The sequence below is a fragment of the Elgaria multicarinata genome, chromosome 6 (assembly GCF_023053635.1).
Source record: "Elgaria multicarinata webbii isolate HBS135686 ecotype San Diego chromosome 6, rElgMul1.1.pri, whole genome shotgun sequence".
Classification (NCBI taxonomy): Eukaryota; Metazoa; Chordata; class Lepidosauria; order Squamata; family Anguidae; genus Elgaria; species Elgaria multicarinata.
In genome coordinates this window covers 7,400,044-7,414,209 of record NC_086176.1, presented here as the reverse complement: position 1 = coordinate 7,414,209, position 14,166 = coordinate 7,400,044, and the positions used below count along the sequence as shown (strand labels likewise).

Below are 14,166 nucleotides of genomic sequence, written 5' to 3'. Positions count from 1 at the left end.
ACAAAGTGTAGGAAGCGTTACGTACGCAGCCACACAAATTGTGTCTCCACAGGGTTTAGGGAGGAGGGACGTGGAGCTGTCTCACTGAGCAACTTATATGGAATAGCTCACTTCCAAAACATTCCACATTGGGAGAGCAGAGGTGCTACCACATGGAGGGCACTGACAGTCAAAAGATGTTGTGCAGCGATCCCATCTTTTCCTCCTGAACAATTCTTTTGTACAAAGAAAAAAGATTGAAAATGTGATGCAAAAAAACAGGAGGGTTACAAGTTGAAGGCCATGCCATCTAGACTTCCTGTAAAATTTTGTGAATGAGGCAATTGCATGAAAAGAAAGGTCTCACTTGGAAGCACCCCAGGAATCACCCCAGAGAGCTTCGGCTATTGGGCGGTATAAAAATGTAATAAATAAATAAATAAATAAATAAATACAAGACTCACAGTGCTGAGCCCATCTGCTGTGTTGAACTGGGCAAAGAATGGGGAAACAATTCAGAGGATGATGTACTTGGATGACAAGGCTCTTAGTCATCATCCCTGTGGGACGCAACTTCTAACCCATCCCAGGTGCTGGTTTGGTTGGGGCTCTCAAGCAGTTGCCAACCTGGTTACCTTCTCTGTCTGACACAAAAAGTGCCACAGACACAAGGTGTTCAGGAACTTGCCCAGCTCCACCACTAAATGAGTAGATTTGCAGAAACTCCAGTAACCTTGCTCTAATGTCCCCCCGGCAAATATCGTCGCCCTTCAGAAATCATTGGATGCCATCATCACTAGAGCACATTCAGTGTATGGGATGTACTCAGAAACACACACGCGTGCACCACCTTCAACAGGTTTGACAACTGTATATGGAGTGTGTGTCCTGGGCCCCAACAGTTGTCAAAACTGTTATAAAGTGCTTTAAAGCAGTAGTGTAGATCCTGCCCTAGTGTCCTCCCTATCAAAGCTGGGGACAATGCCCCCCTCCCCCAATGACAGCAAGAGTTGTCTTTTAGGCAAAAGGCAACCATGTGGGCTCAGGTGGTGTAAATAAATAAAATTAAAAGCTGGCTGAGAAGGAAAAAGCAAAAAATCCATGCATTTCCCTGTGTATGTGTGTGAGTAGGAGTAGGCTTTCCTGCCAAAACAAGTGTTTGGGGCAAACCGAGAGCAGCAGCAGCAGCAGCAGCAGCCTCGCCCTCTCTGAGGAAAGGCCCACACTTCAGAGGAATGGTGCACAGTGCAGCCAAACCACATGGAAGTTGCATCTAAGGAAACAAAGATGCCCTAAAAGGACTCTGCAAAAATGGGCCTTTTGAAAAGGGAGGCTGTGGGGTTGTTGCTGCAGGTAGGCGTCAGTGTTGTGTGTCTCAAACTCCCCCGAAGTGCTTCTCCCTCTGCACCAAAACACCCGCGTAGATTAACGCCAGGCCTCAAAAACAAAGGCAGTTCCTGTTTTGAAAGAGAAAATCCAGGGGTTCTGATGCCACCTATTGTGGTTTCATTATTTGGAAAGTTTGGGGGTAAAATTTCAGAATTATTTATTGCTAACATCTCTAGTAGCAAATGGTATGATTGTTAATAGTCAACTTGCTAATAAAGTTTTCCCCCAGATGCCTCTCCAGTCAATTGAAGAGGTTTGGGAATAATCAAACACCATATTCCTTCCTAGTTGTATTTCTGGGGTCTTTAAGAGATCTGTGGCGGTCCTTAAGAAATCCTATCCAGGCTGGCAGGTTCTGTTAGTGTGCCCCTGTCCTTCTCAGTTTCACCCAACTTCCTCATATATCCCTCATGCCGGAGTGATAGCTACTCTCTCAAGCTGGGCTAATATGTCAGCTTTGGCATGTTGTAATTTGGGCAGCTCTGCACATGGTTCTTGTTCAGTTCAATGGACAGTACCAATATAGCAGCCAATGTTGAAACACATCAAAATGAAGACGGCACGAAGGATTTTTAGAGACAGAATCATGATGCCCGTAGTGTAATCTGAGAAACAGAAGAGGCACTCTGCAGGTGCAGAGTGTGTTAGAGGAGTCATCTGCAAGTCATGAAATATTTCCTAATATATCTGAAGGCTTTCATCTGTGGATTAGTAGGGTTAACCAATTAGTCTGCCCCATGTGCAAAGTTTTTTAGGGACAGTAATTGGAAAAGAGGATTAATAGAGATGCAAAAGTGAGGAAGTGGTTCCAGGTATCATCTGGTTTCCATTAAAGATGACGCACAGCGTTTCCTGCCTGTGCATATCATCTGAGAGCCTGGCTGCTATTTGGTGAGTATAGAAGAAAAGGAGGAAAGAAGGAGAAAGAAGCTACAGGTGGGGTGCGTGCATGCGTGCTCACACACATCTTAATTAAGTCTCCATCCTCCCATCCTTGTCTCTCACAGATATGTGTACCACAGCTCCAAGTGGATGGTAGCAGGCAATGCTGACTCCCCTGTGCCTCCAAGGGTTTATATCCACCCTGACTCCCTGGCATCTGGAGACACCTGGATGCGACAAGTTGTCAGTTTTGATAAACTCAAACTGACCAACAATGAGCTGGATGACCAAGGCCATGTAAGTCAGAAAGAAGCACACCCCGTTTGTAACGCTTTGAGCTTCCCTCACCAACCAGCCTTTCTCCAAGCAATTCCCAGTTCAGTACTTGGAATGTGGGAGGGTGCAACACCATCTCAATTGCAGGCAGCAGTTCCCAAGGGGTCTCCCGCCAAGCCTCCTTCACCGCAACCTCGGATAACAGTCCTCTAGTTGAACCCTGCATCGTCACTTAGAATGTTACCATCTTACCTGTGGGAGGGGAACCAGAAGACAGATTTAGCACAAGTGTTACTCTGGGCTTCCTTACCTGGCTGCATCCAATTTCTGAGGCATTAATTTGAGAAGCCATAGTTCTTACCAGACAGCCATATAGGGACAGATCTACACCAAGCAGGATATTGCACTATGAAAGCAGCATGAAAGTGGTATATAAAAGGCAGGAGCCACACCAAGCAGGATATAGTGGTATGAAAACAGTATATGGTATGCATCAGTGGGCCCCAACAGTTATCAGTGCATTTCAGTACTGCTATAAAGCAGTAGTGTGGCTCCTGCCTTTTATATACCGCCTTCATAGTGCAATATTCTGCTTGGTGTAGATCTGGCCAGAGTCTCTGTTGCATGATAAAGTTTTCCCCATACTGCCAGATTCTCATAGAAACAGGCTAATACCTGAAGATGCTAGCTCTGATAACAGCCTAATGAATTCCACCAATGCTGGCCCAAATAATGTTGCTGCCTTTAAAAAGTCCTGCAACCCTATTTGGGAACCAGTTCTTACCTTCATCAATCCCCCTTCCCACATATCTCCTTGTTTCATGCTGCTGCATTGCAAGGCCAGCTTGAACTCCACTAGTACCCAGATTAAAATTCTGAACTCAGTAGGGTAAAATTTGGGGTGTGCAGTGCACCTCCCTAAATCTCAGTGCTGAAATTATAGTATATACAGAACATAGTACATTTCAAATAATTTTCTCTTTCCTTTGCTCTTTTCAAAGATAATCCTGCACTCAATGCACAAGTATCAACCACGCGTCCATGTGATCCGCAAAGATTTTAGCAGTGACCTGTCTCCCACAAAGCCAGTCCCCACAGGTGATGGGGTGAAATCCTTCAACTTCCCAGAGACAGTCTTCACCACAGTCACCGCTTATCAAAACCAGCAGGTAATAAAAATAAATAAATAAAAAGACTCAGTAACTCATATGATAACCCACCTCTGGATTTTATCCTCTCGTGAACCATGAGAGACAGTTGACAACTTTTATTTCATGGGACAGAAAGAGAATTTCAGTCCTGCCCCTTAAAGAAAGCAGAGCTGTGCGGGACCAGCTTGCCCAATCAACCCCGGAGGGGTGGAGATAGCTTCCAGCCTCTATTCGGGGTGCAGGGATGTTGTGAAAGCTGTTTTGTCTGCATTTCAGGGATTGTCAGGTGCCTTTTGTTCTGTCATTCACTCATGGACAGAATCAGATTTTTTCCTCAGTTTCCTGAATTTGTGCAAATTCGCACTTGCGAAAATGAGCAAATTCTCCCTAGATGCACAAATCCCCCCTCCCATGCACATTTGCATGCTTTTGTTTCTTAGGGCATGGCTAGACGGGGTGAAATCCTGGGGATTGTCCTGGGATCGTACCTGTACATCCACATGACGCACAGGGGATCCTGGAAGCAGGAGGGATAATCCCTCCATTTCCCTGGGATATGGCCCCACACTTAAATCCCGCTTCTTCCTGTAGTCCCAGGATGATCCCGAGACCGCGGGAGGTGTGGCCGGGCGTCCCAGTTTCGTCACGGCTCCTCATGAGTAACCACGAGGAGCTGGGACATGGGCTGGGGGGTGGGTGGGGAGCGTGAGGTTTTTTTTAAAAAAAAAACACTTACTTTTTCAAAGGAGCGCTCCTGCACCCGTCTTGAATTTTTTTTAAAATGATGGGCACAACATCCTCCCAGGACGTCACGTGCTGCATGTGGACAGAGGTGGGGGTGTGGTATCTCATGATCATCATATCGCGAGATCATCCCCCTCCACCCCCCTGGTCTAGCCATGCCCTTAGTCTGAAAAAACTTTTGTTTTGTGTCTATTAGACCCCACCGTGTCTTTTTAATATGGGTTTGCACCCTGGTGGTGCAATATAGCTAACGTTTCTTTTAAACATTTGCTTTGGCAATCTCCAATAGTTGCTTCTTTTGGGGAGGAAGTTATTACACAGATAAATTTTCTACTGGAACTGTCTTTAATATTCTTGATGTATATGCTCTTTTAAATTATTTACCCGCTTCATGGAAATTAACAAATGGTCAGCTTAAATGGATTCTCTGCACCCTTTTGACAGCTAAGATGGATATTACCACACCTCCTATAATGCAATGAGTTGAGGACCTTACCATGCTTTCAGTAGTTGAAAGGGTGGTATTTAGATGCCACCTTCAAATCGATATCTACAGTATTTGGGTGCTTGTTCCACTTTTGTTGAAGCCTATGTAGAATTGCTAGAACGATTTCATGTAAATCCATGCATCTATATTCTAAAAACTGGGGAAAACATTTCAGGTGCCCATGGGCCCCACATTTGAGAACCATTTATGTGTGCCCCTGGAGGTTCCCACAGGCCTCATGGTGTCCCTGGGAGCTGTGTTGTGGACCCCTAAACTAGAGGGTAAATGAATGCTGGGCTTGCATTGGTCCACTTTTGTTGAAACCCCTGTATAATTGCTAGAAGGTTGTGTGCATTTCATACAAATCCATGTATGTATATTAAAATAAATGGGGGGAATCTTTTTTAATTGTTACATTTTTTCAGGTGCCCGTGCGGACCCATCTGCGGGCACTATTGGAAGTGCTTGCAGAAGGATGCCACATTGGGGACCCCTGCATAAGACAGATAAATTTTCATGCTTGCAAAAGTATGCATGAAAATGTTGGTACATTTTTGTGCAGACCTTCAAAAAAAACATTTGTAATGCAGAAATGGGGTAGAATGAACATGTGCTTGAAAAAAAATGTGAACATTATAATAAGCAAAATACTGAGATTTATCTATCCAGTACCTGGTATTTGTTTTCCTTAGAAACCCTATTCCTTTAGTCTAATTTGGTTTTACCTTGTCTGATATTATCTGTGGATTTGATACCAGTTAAATTCAAACCTATGAGTCACTGCTGTCACTTTCCCAAAAACACCTTATAAAATTAGCAAGTTCTGAGATAAAAATGCCTATGATTGCACCCATATAGCTAAATATATCAGCAATTTATCATAACTATATGAAGGAAGAAACATGTCACAATGAGCAAGTTTCATTATAATATATTAGTCGGATGGTGGTCTTAGCTTTAAGTCAGTGGAGAAAGTGAAAATGTCAGTATAAATTAGCTTGAAAGAAAAAGACAGAGAGAGAGAGAGGGTGGGTGTGGGGGAAAACTACTGTGATATACACTGTACTGCCTCAAACACTACAGAGGAACAGAATTTGTTATAAATCAGGAACCGAAGGAGATTTGCAATAACAATTTACAGGCTGTTAATATGGAAATCCAAGCCTTTGGAAGAACTCCAGCAGGAACCAACTAACTATTAATATCAAGAAAGTCCAACAATGTTTCAACTGTATATGTATATTTTTATTCTTAAAATTGTAAATATGCACTGATTTTGCAGGAACCCTGAAAAAAAGGAACCCTTTCTACAACTACTTGACTTTAAAATAATGCTGTTTGAAAATAGTTAGATTTAGGAACTCAGGAAAGTGAAAAGAACCCTTCAAGTATTGAGAGCAGGTGTGCCTCGTAAGGGGGTGCGTCTCTTTTTTCATAGAATCATAGAATAGCAGAGTTGGAAGGGGCCTACAAGGCCATCGAGTCCAACCCCCTGCTCAATGCAGGAATCCACCCTAAAGCATCCCTGACAGATGGTTGTCCAGCTGCCTCTTGAAGGCCTCTAGTGTGGGAGAGCCCACAACCTCCCTAGGGAACTGATTCCATTGTTGTACTGCTCTAACAGTTAGGAAGTTTTTCCTGATGTCCAGCTGGAATCTGGCTTCCTTTAACTTGAGCCCATTATTCCGTGTCCTGCACTCTGGGAGGATCGAGAAGAGATCCTGGCCCTCCTCTGTGTGACAACCTTTTAAGTATTTGAAGAGTGCTATCATGTCTCCCCTCAATCTTCTCTTCTCCAGGCTAAACATGCCCAGTTCTTTCAGTCTCTCTTCATAGGGCTTTGTTTCCAGACCCCTGATCATCCTGGTTGCCCTCCTCTGAACACGCTCCACCTTGTCTGTGTCCTTCTTGAATTGTGGAGCCCAGAACTGGACGCAATACTCTAGATGAGGCCTAACCAGGGCTGAATAGAGAGGAACCAGTACCTCACGTGATTTGGAAGCTATACTTCTATTAATGCAGCCCAAAATAGCATTGGCCTTTCTTGCAGCCATATCGCACTGTTGGCTCATATTCAGCTTGTGATCTATAACAATACCAAGATCCTTCTCACTTGTAGTATTGCTGAGCCAAGTATCCCCCATCTTGTAATTGTGCATTTGGTTTCTTTTTCCTAGGTGTAGGACTTGGCATTTATCCCTATTAAATTTTATTCTGTTGTTTTCAGCCCAGGACTCCAGCCTATTAGGATCCAGCTGGATTCCTCGTTTCTTCTCTGCTCAGTTAGGAGTCAGGAGACAGAATTAAAAACAACAGGGGGTCAAACAAGCACTAGGGAACACCCCCCCCCCCAATCCAAGGCTAAAACTATGCAGAAAATACAGAGGAACCAGGAAATGTCAAGCAATAATATTCTGGGTTTTCTTATCAGTGCAGGTACCAATCCTGAATTACTAGATGCACTCCATTTTCGCTAGCTAGTGTCTGAGCATTTCTCATTTGTAGTATTGCTGAGCCAAGTATCCCCCATCTTGTAACTGTGCCTTTGGTTTCTATTTCCTAAATGTAGAACTTGACATTTATCCCTATTAAATTTCATCCTGTTGTTTTCAGCTCAGCACTCCAGCCTATCAAGATCACTTTGAAGTTTGTTTCTGTCTTCCAGGGTATTAGCTATCCCACCCAATTTGGTGTCGTCTACTAATTTGATCAGCGTTCCCTGCACCTCCTCGTCCAAATCATTAATAAAAATGTTGAAGAGCCCTGGGCCCAGGACTGAACCCTGCGGTACCCCACTCATTGCCTCTCCCCAGTTTGAGAAGTTTTCCCCAAACCCTTCACTAAATCCCTCTGCTGTGATGTCAGCCAACTACAACATGAGATTTGCAATATAACTACATATGTCTTATTGCTTGACGTGGTTCCCTGATAAGGTTGAAACCCTTTGCTATGGAATATAAGTACATTTCCACAAGTACTGCTGGTTCCAGTTTTAACCTATCGTTAGGAAACCAGCGCATTCTTGAGCCGGACAGAGTAAATTGGGAACTGCAATCTATGGATCTTTGGCCATAGAATATGAAGTTGCATTGAACAGAGGAATTTGCTGTTCTGCCAGAACAGCTGCTGTGCTAAAGGACTGAGTATACGTCACTACTTTCTCAGTGCTTGATCACTAAAGAACTCAGTGTAGTGGGACATAAAAGCAGAAATGTGAGACAGAAATCAGGCCTGTTGCTTATTACAAATGAATTAAAGTCTTGCATACCTCTGATCTGCAGATAAACTAATTAAATAATACTTTCTCTTTGTCCTGCTGCAGCTTTATGTGGTAATTATTATTATTATTATTATTATTATTATTATTATTATTATTATTTATTTATATAGCACCATCAATGTACATGGTGCTGTACAGAGTAAAACAGTAAATAGCAAGACTCTGCCGCATAGGCTTACAATCTAATAAAATCATAGTAAAACAATAAGGAGGGGAAGAGAATGCAAACAGGCACAGGGTAGGGTAAGCAGGCACAGGGTAGGGTAAAACTAACAGTATAAAGTCTGCACAACATCAAGTTTTAAAAGCTTTAGGAAAAAGAAAAGTTTTTAGTTGAGCTTTAAAAGCTGCGATTGAAGTTGTAGTTCTCAAATGTTCTGGAAGAGCGTTCCAGGCGTAAGGGGCAGCAGAAGAAAATGGACGGAGCCGAGCAAGGGAAGTAGAGGCCCTTGGGCAGGCGAGAAACATGGCATCAGAGGAGCGAAGAGCACGAGCGGGGCAATAGTGTGAGATGAGAGAGGAGAGATAGGAAGGAGCTAGACAGTGAAAAGCTTTGTAGGTCAACAGGAGAAGTTTATATTGGATTCTGAAGTGAATTGGAAGCCAATGAAGAGATTTCAGAAGCGGAGTAACATGGTCAGAGCGGCGAGCCAAGAAGATGATCTTTGCGGCAGAGTGGTGAACAGAAACCAACGGACTGATTTTTCTTGTAGAACAAGGGTGATGTCACAAATTCTTAAAAGTGTTATTCACCTGCATTGTGTTCCCACTTTCTAAATGTGTGTTACACATATGCATATATGCAAGTCAAATGCTGCGTCAGCTTGCAGTCTTGTTCCTTGACTTGTGCTTCAGGCAGGGTATCCACATTAAATAAATAAAGTAGCATATGTAGCATAGATGTTCATCCATTATCCTAGAAAAAAATATATGGGAACTGTCATGCCTGACCTATTCTATTTTGCTAGAGTACCAGGGAGTCTGTTTTGATGAAATAGTCTTGTTCAAATTCACTATATCCCAAGACAGGGCAGATACCTTTCACCACACTTAAAAAGTTTGACATCTTCACCTTGAGCGTGATGGAAGTGGTTTGAACACACTTTGCTGCCCTGAAAACAAATGCTTCACAATGCCGTGAATGTGTGCTCTTCTAGAGCAGTGTATGCTTACATGAATTCTAGAATCACAGCAAGTTTTTTGAGTAGCTGTATTGGCTCGAGTGGCTTGCCGGCATGTGTGGTGGTGGCAACAACTCCCCCCGCCCCACTTATGTTCTCAGTGTCATCTTTCCCCTTTTGACTGCAGTGAAGTGAGGGCAGGAGGTGTTTCCCTCACTCTGATTTGGACTCATGTTATCACCACATAGCCATACTTGACTGATCACGCGTCATCATCAGCAAGCCAAATCAGACAGAGGGCAATGTTCCCTGTCCTCGCTCTGGTGTTGCGCAGCTGTAGAAAAAACCTGGCACTGAATAACAGCCGGGATACAGTCACTGCTTCTGCTAGATGCAGTGACCCATGAGGATCACCACCATGGCAAGTCCTTCAAAGACGTTGTCTCTGTTCAAATTCCCCACCCCCCACTAAAGGATTGCTGATTTGTGGGGGGGGGGATCCTCTTTGGAGCCCATGAACAAGGTGGCAAAGTTGATCTCTAGTAATAACATATCTGTTACAAATCACTTCTGCAAGTTGAACTTCATGACAATCAGCAGTATTTTTAGAACTGTTGCTGGTTATAAACATGCGTGAAGCAAGTAGCAATGAAAGTGTGACCAGTTTTTTTGGGAAAGTGTTCTGCACAGGATTTTAAAGGAAAGTCAATCCCATTCAGGTATCCTCGGTTGAGTACTGCTCCTGAACCTCAAGCGAGTGATTGCGCATTGGATAAAGCATGGCTCATTGCTGCTGCTATCATCATCATCATCATCATCATCATCATCAACATCTAAAGCATTCTAGATGCTCTGAAATTAGCACTAGTATATCACAATTTACAATGACGTAGAACTGTTAATTAAACATTTATGAAAACATTTCTTCATCATGTATGTTATTAACAGTTTGCAAACTGTTTAAATGGGGGGGAAACCATCAAACACCAATGAAAAGAATATTATAATATTTTATTTTATGATTTTGGAATAATAAATGCCATCCAAAATATTATGGAATAAGATATTTACAAAAGAATCCAAATCAATTTAATTCTCTTACAGATCACCAGATTAAAAATTGACCGGAATCCATTTGCAAAAGGATTCAGAGATTCTGGAAGAAATAGGTAAGGATTTCTAAATTTTTGCTTCCTTGATTTAGAGTAACCTTTCTTTAGCAATTCATTCTCCCTGCCCTTGTCCAGGAAGGGTGCTGGAAGGCTCCCAATGCACCTGGAGCAGCATATTGATTATTTATCTATTTTGAAGCTTACAAATTTTTAAAAAACAAGACACACAAGAGAATGGAAGTGGAGGAGAAAGGAAGAGGAGGGAGATCAGTGTTTTTTTTAAAGACCAGAACAAGATGGTGGGCATTTAAATGCACTTCGAGCCAGGATGTTTTTTGCTTGCTTAGTGTCACTGCTTGAATAGCAACTGTTGTCTCTTGCTCCTTCGGCCAACGGATGGTGCCTCTTCCTTCTACAATCCCAGGAGGAAAACTGTCAGTTGGAGCCAAGGGTTCTTTCTGCAAGCGAGGGGGAAGCAAGTGAGCGCCTGCCACTGCTCCTTCTCTGGCCAATGGGCGGGCCAGGTTGGTCCCCACCTCTTGGCTTCAGGTCATTCCTGGGAAGCAGGGGGTGCAGCCCCCCCTCCTGTGGCTCTAGGTCCCCTGGTCAGTAGCAGAAGAGTTTCCCTTCTGCTCTCCAGATTCTATGATCTCTCTTCTATGATTCTATGATTCTATGATCATAGAATCATAGAATAGCAGAGTTGGAAGGAGCCTACAAGGCCATCGAGTCCAACCCCCTGCTCAATGCAGGAATCCACCCTAAAGCATCCCTGACAGATGGTTGTCCAGCTGCCTCTTGAAGGCCTCTAGTGTGGGAGAGCCCACAACCTCCCTAGGTAACTGGTTCCATTGTCATACTGCTCTAACAGTCAGGAAGTTTTTCCTGATGTCCAGCCAGAATCTGGCTTCCTTTACCTTGAGCCCGTTATTCCGTGTCCTGCACTCTGGGAGGATTGAGAAGAGATCCTGGCCCTCCTCTGTGTGACAACCTTTTAAGTATCTGAAGAGTGCTATCATGTCTCCCCTCAATCTTCTCTTCTCCAGGCTAAACATGCCCAGTTCTTTCAGTCTCTCTTCATAGGGCTTTGCTTCCAGACAAAGTACCAGGACAACTTGTGTTGGCAAATCTGTACTTATTGTTTGTTTTCTGATTCTCTCTCAAATCCTTGTGCTTAGCCAGTTCTCTGAGCATGAATGGTTGGATCATGGCATATGTTTTCTGGAAACTTTGGAGGTTTAATAAAACTGGCGTGGAAACTAAGCAGAGATAGACTTGATGATCGTGTTAAAAATTGTTTTATTATTTAAATCCAAAAACGCTTTGCTCAACGTTTCGGATGTACTGTCCTTCGTCAGGAGCTGGAAACCGTTGCTGAGCTAGCAGGAGCTACTGTATCACACTAGTTTTCTAATCCGCAGTTATGGTGTTGTTGTGCCCATCGAGACTGTTATGCCATTTTAATGCCAACATAGTAGGTAATTCAGTAGATCATTCTGATCAGATAATCCAAGCCTGCAGTTTTCTACAATATTTTATCAAGAGTGTAATTCACTGCTGCTGCTGTTTAGTAAAATATCTCCAAATTTATCACCTTTTAAAAAGAGCTCAGACTATAGCATGATTAGTAGAACTGAAGTTAAGGACAACAGACTCCCTGGGGGAAACTATTCATAAGGGAACAGCTCCCAGCCTCATAGGGGCATCTATTTTCACTGTCAATAAAGCTTTGGTTGTAGGCCTTGGGGCAGCCTATACGGCTTCAGGTTGCCACTCCGATAAGCAAAACCCACACTTTTGCTGTTTCAGGGTGGTGCCAGCTAATCCCAACATAGCAGCAAAAACATGGGGTTTCCGGTGGCCAGGCCCACCTCCTGCCCTCAGCCTGGGTGGATGGTGACCAATCAGGGGTTGCCATCTGCCCAGCCACGCCTCTGCTGCAACTCTGGAGCGAGGATAGGCGGCAGATGTGCCGTATTTGCTTCACTCTGGAGAAAAAAGTCAGGGTAAGTCCCCGACTTTTTTTCTTTGCAGTTTCATGGGAAAGCCCCATGATGACTGCATAATTGACGTATAATCAATGCAGCGCCACTGCACACCCACCCCAGGGCTTTCCGTATATATAGACAGCCCCCTGGCTGGAGCTGCAGCTTTCTATTTACCACTTAAACACAGACTTATATATGTTTACTTTTTGTTATTTATTATTATTATTTATTTATTTATTACATTTTTATACCGCCCAATAGCCAACGCTTTCTGGGCGGTTCACAAAAATTAAAACCACAATAAAACAACCAACAGGTTAAAAGCACAATTACAAAATACAGTATAAGAAGCACAACCAGGATAAAACCACGCAGCAAAATTGATATAAGATTAAAATACAAAGTTAAAACAGTAAGATTTAAATTTAAGTTAAAATTAAGTGTTAAAATATTGAGAGAATAAAAAGGTCTTCAGCTGGCGATGAAAGCAGTACAGTGTTTTGTTACGCCTTTAAAGATTGGGACTTATACTAAATTACTACCTGCAGCTTGCATTATTATTGTAGGGGTTCCATTTAAGATTATAAGTAACAAACAAAGAAATGAATCTGAGTTCTTGCTCTCTAGCCATGTAGATTTTTTGGGGACTTGACATGGGATGACTGCATTCCAAACCAGTTTCTAACCAGTCGTGCTCCTGAAACAAATACAGCAAATATTGAGTACAATAAAATGGCTTCACATTTTGAAATATATTGCATTCCGGAACATAATTGTTCTTTTACCTCAGCCAGATCTGGATGTTCAGGAGCCAACAAACAGTGGTGGCATGGTGTGTATATATTTACATTTCCCTCTGGCCCATTTCCCTCTGTTGTAACCCTCCCAGACACCCTTTGCCCTGGTTGAGTTTCCAGATACCGTATTTCTTCGATTCTAAGACGCACTTTTTTCCCTAAATAAACAGCTCTAAAAATGGACTGCGTCTTAGAATTGATGGCGTCTTAGAATCGAAGCAATACGGTAAGAGGAAAAGAGGAAGCTCCTGCAGCAGCCTTGAGCCATGCGAGCGAGGAGGAGCTGGTTGGGTAAGCGCCTGGTTTTTTGTTAGTCAAATTTATTCCTAAGTCCCATCGATTTCCATGGGACTTACTCGTGTGTCGTCGTCCCCTGGTGCACAGACAAGTAAAGAGCGGGACTGGAGAGTTAAGTTTACTCTTTGTTTCAACACCCCCCCTTCTTCCTGCGCAAACGGCAGTTTCTTCTCTCACAGAGTCGCATGGTGACAATAAAGGCTGAAGGTCATAACTATCTCATCTACAATTAAGAACAAGGCTGGAAGATGTTAGATGCCTCTCTTATGTCCTTTGGCTGCCCTGCTGCCCCATCTCCTCAACATAGGGCAGTCAGATTTCTCCAGTCTATTCTAGAAATAAGCTTTTAAGACTAACTGAATTAATGTCCCAACTACCTGGAAAATTAATCTAGATTCTAGACTAGATTCAGTTTGGACTCCTAGGTGTTGGTGTTCAGTGATGATGTTATTGTCACACACCAGAACCAGAGTACTGAGATCATATTTAGTTTGATATGGTGAAGCTGTCAAGCAATGCTACACAGCTGTCGGAATTGAACACATTCTGCTCGCATTCCTCTGAGTGAAGCGATGCCCACTGGCACCCCTAGACAAGGCCCTTGCAATGGTGCACCTCCATCGTCCCCTGAGGGAGGGGTCTGCCTACTTCATTCCCCTAAAG

The 14,166-nt window shown here is 43.3% G+C and overlaps 1 protein-coding gene across 2 annotated transcripts in view; it reads left to right on the top strand.

Annotated features, from left to right (window-relative positions):
* Positions 1–14,166, top strand: part of TBX15 (T-box transcription factor 15) — a 103,761-nt gene that overhangs the window by 68,449 nt on the left and 21,146 nt on the right. For both annotated transcript variants that reach the window (XM_063128929.1, XM_063128930.1), the window contains exons 4-6: positions 2,376–2,547; positions 3,528–3,695; positions 10,414–10,478. In XM_063128929.1, coding sequence (XP_062984999.1) covers positions 2,376–2,547; positions 3,528–3,695; positions 10,414–10,478 — 405 coding nt within the window. The remainder of the gene's footprint in view (positions 1–2,375; positions 2,548–3,527; positions 3,696–10,413; positions 10,479–14,166) is intronic.